This window comes from Panthera uncia, unplaced genomic scaffold, assembly GCF_023721935.1.
Source record: "Panthera uncia isolate 11264 unplaced genomic scaffold, Puncia_PCG_1.0 HiC_scaffold_2493, whole genome shotgun sequence".
NCBI lineage: Eukaryota > Metazoa > Chordata > Mammalia > Carnivora > Felidae > Panthera > Panthera uncia.
Window position 1 is genome coordinate 1 of NW_026059230.1, and position 8,651 is coordinate 8,651.

General features: G+C 37.7%; 1 protein-coding gene across 1 annotated transcript; it reads right to left on the reverse strand.

Annotated features, from left to right (window-relative positions):
- Positions 1 to 278: 278 nt before the first annotated feature.
- LOC125917814 (NKG2-F type II integral membrane protein-like) lies at positions 279 to 4,223 on the reverse strand (the record flags this gene model as incomplete). The annotated part of the gene is made up of 5 exons (XM_049623915.1): positions 4,059 to 4,223; positions 1,983 to 2,145; positions 1,518 to 1,595; positions 975 to 1,028; positions 279 to 430 (listed from the first exon to the last, which is right to left on the reverse strand). Coding segments are annotated over exons 1-5 (612 nt in total), but the record flags the coding sequence as incomplete, so codon positions are not given.
- Between the last annotated feature and the right edge of the window lie 4,428 nt (positions 4,224 to 8,651).

Genomic DNA, 8,651 nt, shown 5'->3' on the forward strand with positions numbered 1-8,651 from the left:
AGTTTCCTTGATGTGTTGTAAAATTAAATGTGAAGTTTATTTCAGGAAAAAGAGCATTTCTAGAGAGACAGGTTTCTATGAAAAGTAAGAACTGGAAATTATCAAATGTACATTCAAGGTATAAGCATATAAATAATGTGTCATACAGTCAACATGTGGAGTATTAAAGACTTTAAAATAAATAAACTGCAAATACATATGTCACTATGGATGAACTCTACAAGCATAATATTCACTCACAAGCTTTTAATAGAATCTGGAAACATCTAAAATCTTACCTTGTCCTCTTCATCATCATAGTAGAGCAGGTTAGAATTCTTAGAAGCACAGGACGTCAAACTCTCCTTCCACGATTTTCTGTCAGTGCTAATGTAATAGCAATTGTTGGAATACGTAAACCACTCTTTCAGACAATGACAACAGAGACATGATGGAAAGAGATTACGAGGTATTATCCAAAAAGCTTTGACTATTACAAAATGAAACTTTACATACTGTATATGTGTACACATATGTGTACATAACATATTCATATACCCTCACAAGCTGGTAAAATTAAAGCAACACACACACACACACACACACACACACACACACACACACTCAGAGAAGAGTCAGACTTTCATCCCCTAATTTATGTGCCCATATAAAGCAACCACAGAAATGTCCACCTCTACATGTCCTGAGAATCACTGAACACAACCATCTTTATGGAACGATTTATCTTTTATCATGTTATAGGAGGAGAAAATGTGAGGCAATTGTTAACAACGGGTACGGTGATTTTAAATGAGCATTTCTTCATATTGTTGCCTAAGAAGTAATAGTCTCCTAGAATCATTATTTCTGAAAGTTCATTAAGCGATTTTCTAATTCACTTTTTCCAAAAGAGTCTGTTATCATCTTTGCCTACTTGGAGATAGAGCTAAAATAGACAGTAGACTAATAACAGATGTTTGCAAGTGATGTTGTACCTTTCTGGATCTTTGTTTCCAGGGACGTTTTGTCCTGCTCTGGTCCTTCAGTAGCTTGAACATTAAAGTAATCTTCAAGAAACATAACATTAAATTAAGTGGATCGCAATAATTTGAATTTCTTAGTTTGAAATTTGGTATATTATTTAGAATTAGAAAACACTGCAATAAAATTGATTTTACCAGTAAAATTTTAATAAAGTAATGAACATGAGAGGGGGAAAAGAATTCAAATGCTTAATGAACCAAATTTCACCGTCTCTTACAGTATTTGGTTTAACCAATCTCAAGAATTCATTTGTATATATCAATAAAGTCTCTCATATAACTTGACTGTGAGTTATAAAAATTCTGAAAAATGTTTAATAATTCCTACAATTATGTGTAATTTCTACTTTAGATAAATTCAGAATAACTATTCCACATTTAGAGCATGCATCCATCAAAATGGGATAATAAAATTCCATATGTTATATAATATTTCAAGGAACTGATGATATTAAAGTGAAAAACTCCCTATTAGTCATTCAAACACTGACTTACAGGGAATAACGTTTATTTTTACCACAGTGGACATCAAGACAAGGCAGATGATTCCCAGAATCTCAGCAATGTACCTCCCTGGACACAAGAGAAATGAAAACACTGACAAAAGATGCACGGAAATGATCATTTAGGAAATTTACAAACAAGAGAAGCAACAACCTGCAGGGAATCAAATGTAAACCCTTGGACCCCAAACCCATATCTACCATTGTAATCTTCTCTTAGATTATACCATTGCATTGGCAGTCAACATACTACTCCATGACAGGTTGGTAAACACTCCGGATTGTAACACCGGAACAAAGTGAGTCCCCAGACTTCAAGGACACTGCCATATTCCAACTTCCAGTTCTGATCCTCACAAATGAAAACTACGTGAGATCATTTCCTACTCTTTCCCTACACCTCTGCACCCCAACATCACATCCTGGAACAGATATACATGTCTGTTAAATATTTTACCTTTGCAGAGATAGTTCTTGTCAGTCCCTTGAAGCTCCTGAGAAGCAACTTGAAGATTGAATTCCTCATGGGCCATTTCCTGCTCAGTTACTGAAATGGATCTATTAATGCTCTTAGGTTTCACTCGCCCTCTTTGTGACTCCTTAACCTGACTGAGTTCTGCCTAAGTTAGTCTTGGGTTATTCGTCTCTGCAGCTGAGTAGTGTCAGGCACAGCGCTGAATGGAACTGCCCTGAAGGTCTTGATCAAGAGTGTATGTCATGTGCTGACAACATTGAGTACAGTGACACTGAGTGGGGTGCAGGGTGAGGGATACTGCTCATTTGAAGTGGAACAATGCAAAATCTAGCTCCACTTCCCTTAGAGCTTAAATAAGTATTTCGTGACAGAATAACAGGGTTTTACAGTGACACAATGTTTGACACTGTAGTAATGGTTGGGAAAGTGTAAACAATACATGAGTGAAGAAGAAAATAATTCAAGAATAATACTGACCTCATTACTGTAAGGTCAGATCCAGGGACACCTTTCTACACTATTAGACTAGCCAGATTAAAATTAAAGGCTGTATTAGAGAAATCCTGTTGCACCAATTTTTGTGATGGTGAAAATCCATTATTGCTTAAAAATAAAGTACTGTGAGACTAGGGAATACTAGTTTTAGCATATATAGGAATTTCCTATAATAAGTGACTTTTCTTTGGGGATTTAGATTTCTTTACTAAAAGGTAATACAATGCTATCAAGTGATATTTTAGGCTGAAACCTGTGGAATTCTGAGTTTTGTTGATTTTAAAAGGACTATTTTATATGTTGCAAAACATTATGTGACACACTAAACTTATCCAAAGCATGAACAATGGTGAAAACAAACAAACAACAACAACAAAACCCATATTTTTAAAAAACACTTATTTAACATCTGAAAATGGCAATTGATTTCATGGCAAAAATATGAAAGTATAGAATGATAAATAAAAGTGTAAATCATTTATGGAAGAACACACTTGGTGCAAATTTCTGGAAAGATCTATGATTTCAAAGGCAGTGAGAGTAGCTTTAGTTCTAGAGGAATGGTACCAAATCACATAAATGAAATTTCATACTTCAGTCAATGAGGTCTGCAGTCCATGAACTCTGTAATTACTCCTGTCTCTCAAACTTACAAGCATCACCTTCTAAAAGTTACTTCATGGGTGGGAGGAGTTAAGGTGTTGGAATGGCATGGAGACGCTAATTTTGTCTCCTCCCTGTAAGGCAGCTAGAGAAGCACCAGACCATTTGGAACACCTAGGAAATTGATCTGAGGAGTGTAGCAACAACCTGCAAAACCTGAGGCATAGAAGTCGGCGGTTATGCAGGGCGAGACTTGAACTGAGGGGAGAAAAGATGAAGAGAGTAGGGAGCCATTTTCATGCAGAGAAGACAGAGAGAAAGAAAGGGGGAGAATGTGGTGCATTGGGATCCTGCAAGAAAAGCACTCCTTCCTGAAAGCAGCTGGAAGAAAGAGACAGAAAGAGTGAAAATACTCGTAGGGGACTGAAGAAGAAATCTGTCCCCCAAAACCACTGACAGGGGGAAAGGAGAGGTAGTCAGTACTGCCAGGTTTCTATAAACAGTAGAGCGGAGTCTGTTGATTCAGAGCACAGAGGTTGGTGGTGCTCTGGTGAGGAAGTGGGGCGAATCCCCAGGAGCAGGCAGTGCTGTCTGAACCGTCTATGTGCTGTAGAGAGAGAAGCTGTTCCCTGCTTGGAGTGCAGTTGGTAGTGGCCATATAGCTTCACAGTGGGCAAAGGTCCGAGCAGACCCCAGAGAGCAGCTACATTTGTTAGTAATGGGACAAAGATGCCAGAGTGCAACAAAACTGGATCTAGCTGTGTGTTGTGATTTCCTATAATCTCTGAACCTCTGCCACTGTGCAATCACATGAACATTTTCTGAGGCAAGACTGCACCTGGCCACTGCTCAGCAATACCCTCCCCAGAGAGTCAGTGCATATCGAAGCAAGCAGTCTCTGAAATGTGGGGTTCTGAAACACAACACTGTCTGAGATAAAACTCTGGAGAGAGGTTTCACCTGGCAGGTGGACAGCTTAGACATGGACAGGGTAGAGGTGTAGAGTGGGCAGAGGACTGCAGCCAAGGATGGGTGCTTGCTGGTGGGGCAGTGAGAGCGCAAGTCCCTGTGCCAAAGACTAGGACACTGGGTGAACCCATTTCCACCTCTCCCACGCAAGCACATGGGTGCCACACTGATCCATCACCGTAACCTAAGCACGGCCACCTAGTGAGGAATGGAGCCATTACACCAAGCCCTGCCCAACTGTGCCCTCCAAGCACACCCCCCAGAAGAGCAGCACAAGTCACTCCACCTGCTTAGTGCATGAAATAGAGGAGGCTTCATCATTTCATCGATGTCACTTCATTCGGGTTTCATTCTGTTTGCTGGTTCACTTATTTGCTCATTTACGTTGCTTTTGTTATACCTTAAATTATTCCCCCCCTTAATTTTCTTTATTTTCTTGGATACAGAAAAAAATGGTTTTATTTTTAACTTGTTTTTTTTTATTTTTTAAGTTCCTATTTCAGATCATTTTTGTATTTTATTTTATTCTACTTTATTATATATATATTTAATTTCTAAAATTTTTTCTTAGTTTTTCTCCTTTCCTTTCCTTTTCCTCTCTATTCTACCGAGATTTTTTTCAATATGCAGATCAAAACACTCCTAGGATCTAGCTTCCTTTATTTGATTTTTTGTTTTCTTTTCAAATTTTAATTTTTTATTTTCTTAATTTTTTTCTTCCTTCAAAACGACAAAACAAAGGACTTAACCCCAAAAGAGAGAACAGGAAGATATCACAGCCACAGACTTAGTCAACACACACAAAAGTAAGATGGCTGAACTAGAATTAATAACCACGATAATGTGAATACCAGCTGGGGTTGAAAAAGCATAGAAGGCACCTGACAATCCCTTTCTGCAGAGATAGAAATAAAATCTCTTCAGGCTGATAGTAAAAATGCTACAACCAAGATTCAAAATGAATGCATGCCATGACGGCAAGGCTGCATATGGCAGTGAAGCGAATCAGTGACATAGAAGATAAAATTATGGAGAATAATGAAGCAGAAAAAAGAGAGAACAAAGGCAAAGAGCAGGATACGAGACTTGGAGAGCTCAGTGACTTAGTAGAAAGGAAAAACATCCAAAACAGAGGTGTTTCAAAAGATGAAGAGAGAGCGAAAGGGGCAGAAAGTTTAGATGAGCAAAATACCAAAACATTTTCCTAATCTGGGAAGGACACAGATGTCAAAATCCAGGAAGCACGGAGACCTCCCATTAGATTCCCCCAAAACTGACCATCACCAAGGCATATCTTAGTAAAATTCACCAAATACACTGACAAGGAAAGAATTGTGAAAGCAGCAAGGGAAAAAAGTCCTTACCCTATAAGAGAAGACACATCAAGTTTGCAGCTGATGTATCCACATAAACTTTGCAGACCTGGAAGGATATATTCAACGTGCTGAATCAGAAAAATATGCAGTCAAAAATTCTTTATCCAGCAAGAATGTCATTCAGAATAGAAGGAGTGATAAAGAGTTTCCCAGAGACACAAAAAATAAAAGAGTTCATGACGACTAAACCAGGCCTGCACGAAATTTTATGCAGGACTCTTTTAGTGGAGAAAAGACAAAACAAAACAAAAAAGACCAAAAGCAACAAAGACTAGAAAGGACCAGAGAACACCACCAGCAACATCAACTCTAGAAGGAACACAATGGTACTAAATTGATATCTTTCAGTACTCACTCTAAGTGGAAAAGGACTAAATGCTCCAATGACAAGACATAGGGTATCAGAATGGATAAGAAAACAAGGTATATGCTTCTTACAAGAGACTCATTTTAGACCTAAAGTCATCTACAGATTAAAATAAGGGGATGGGGAACCATCTATCATGCTAATGGTCATCAAAAGAAGCCTGGAGTAGCTGACTTATATCAGACAAACTAGATTTAAAAATAAAGACTGTAACAAGAGTAAAAGGGCATTAAACCATTATTAAGGGGTCTATCCACCAAGAAGTTCTAACAATTGTAAATGCATATTCCCACAATGTGTGAGCACCCAAATATATATATCAATTAATTACAAACATAAATTTCATTGATGATAATACCATAAGAGTAGAGGACTTCAACACCCACATCTTACAGTAATAAACAAATCATGTAAGCAGAAAATCAACAAGGAAACACTGGCTTTGAATGACACGCTGGACCAGATGGACTTAACAGATACATTCAGAACACATCATCCTAAAGTAGCAGAATACACATTCTCTCGAGTGCACATGGAACATTCTCCAGAATAGATCACATACTGGGTCACAAATCAGCCCTCAACAAGTACAAAAACATTGAGACCATACTGTGCATATTTTCTGACCACAACTCTATGAAACTTGTAATTAATCACAACAAAACTTTTAAAGGGACCATAAATACTTGGAGATTAAAGAACATCCTACTAATATATGGATGGGCTATCCATGAAATTAAAGGGGAAACTAAAAAGTACATGAAGGACAATGAAAATGAAAACAAGATATTCCAAAACCTCTGCGATGCAGCAATGGTTGTAAGGAAGGACATAAGAATCCAGGCCTTCCTGAAGGAGGAAGAAAGGTCTTAAATATACAACCTAAAGTTACACCTAAAAAGGCTGGATAAAGAACAGCAAATAAAGTCCAAAGGTAGCAGAAGAAGGGAAATAAAAAAGATTAGAGCAGAAATCTATGATATTGACATAAAAAAAAAAAAGAACAGATAAAGGAAAGCAGGAAATTGTTCTTTGAAGTATTAACAAAATTGATAACCCCGTAGCCAGACTGGTCAAAAAGAAACACGGAAAGAACCCAAATATAATCACAACTGGAAGAGGAGATATTACAACCAACACCACAGAAATATAAACAATAATGAGAGCATATTATGAGCAATTATATGCGAACAAATGGGACAATCTAGATGAAATGGACAAACACCTAGAAATATTTAAACTACTAAAACTGAAACAGGAAGAAATGAAAATTTTGAACAGACCCATAAGCAGGAAAGAAATTGCTTCAGTAATCAAAAATCTCCCACAAACAAGATTCCAGGACTGGCTGTCCAGGGGAATTCTGCAAAACATTAAAGAAGAGTTAACCCTTATTCTTTTGAATCTGTTCCAAAAAGTAGAAATGGAAGGGAAACTTCCAAACTCACTCTACAAGGCCAACATTACTTTGATTCCAAAACCAAAGACCCCTCTAAATGAAGAAATACCAACCAATTTCCTTTGTGAACATGGATGCAAAAACTCTCAACGAAATACTAGCAAATTGGATCCAGCAATACATTAAAAGAATTATTCACCCTGATCAACTGGGATTGATTCCTGGATGCAGGTCTAGTTCAATACTGCAAGTCAGTCAATATTTTACATCACATTAATAAAAGAAAGGATAAGAACTGCAAGATCCTCCGATAGATGCAGAAAAAAAAACCTTTCACAAAATGCAGCTCCCATTCTTGATATAAGCCCTCAAAAATATAGGGATAGAAGGAACATAACTGAAAATCATAAAGGCCATATTGGAAAGACCCACAGGTAATATTGTTGTCAGTGTGAGAAAAACTGAGACCTTTTCCCCTAAGGTCAGGGAGACGACAACAATGTCCACGGTCACCACTGTCATTCACTATAGTGTTGGAAGTCCTAGCTTCAGCAATCAGACAGCAAAAAGAAGTAAAATCATCCAAATAGGCAAAGAGGAAGTTAGACTTCCACTCTTCTCAGCTGAAATGATACTTTCTGTGAGAAATCCAAAAAATCCCACCAAAAAACTGCTAGAACTGATACATGAATTCAGCAAAGTGGCAGGATATCAAATCAATGGATCTCTAATATATTGCATATTCATTCTGCTTTGTTACCCTGCTTTGTTAGAATAAAGATACCAATTTCTCTGTGATATAATTGCTGATTAGTTGTGCCTCAGGTGCATCCCACCAGCATATATAATCTCCCACTCACTAGAGAGACAGGACAGTGGTGACACATGCCTTCTTATGGGTATAGGTAATAATTTTTGCACTGTTTTTTGTATGTATTTAGAAATGTAAAATATAGTTGGGGAGAAATGGTAGGTGTTCTACATCAGAATGCATTTAGCAGCATCTCTCACTTTTCTCCATTCTTTATGGTAACAGATGCATATGTGTAGATGGGATATTCCAACATTGGAAGGGATAGGGCATTTCAGTCCCTTCTTCACCCTGGACCCTGTAGGATCCCCAAATCTAGAATTCAAACAGCCTATCTTGTCACAGCTCGACAATCCCCTGTGTATTCTTCAATTCCAAAGACACAGCCTATACAGATGCCCAAATAACACACTTTGTGAGGAGACTGGGGTTCTTGAGCAATAAGGGAAAGGAGAGTAATTGCAATTTGATTTCAAAAAAACACGAAACACAGACACAGAAAAAATTACTGTAGTGTCCACACATGATGCGTATTGAATTTCTCTCCTTTTTTAAAAGCAAATTTCTTTAATGTATATGATCAAAATGGTTGCCAGATAGCATTTCTGATGCCTGGCTATTTCACTGGGTG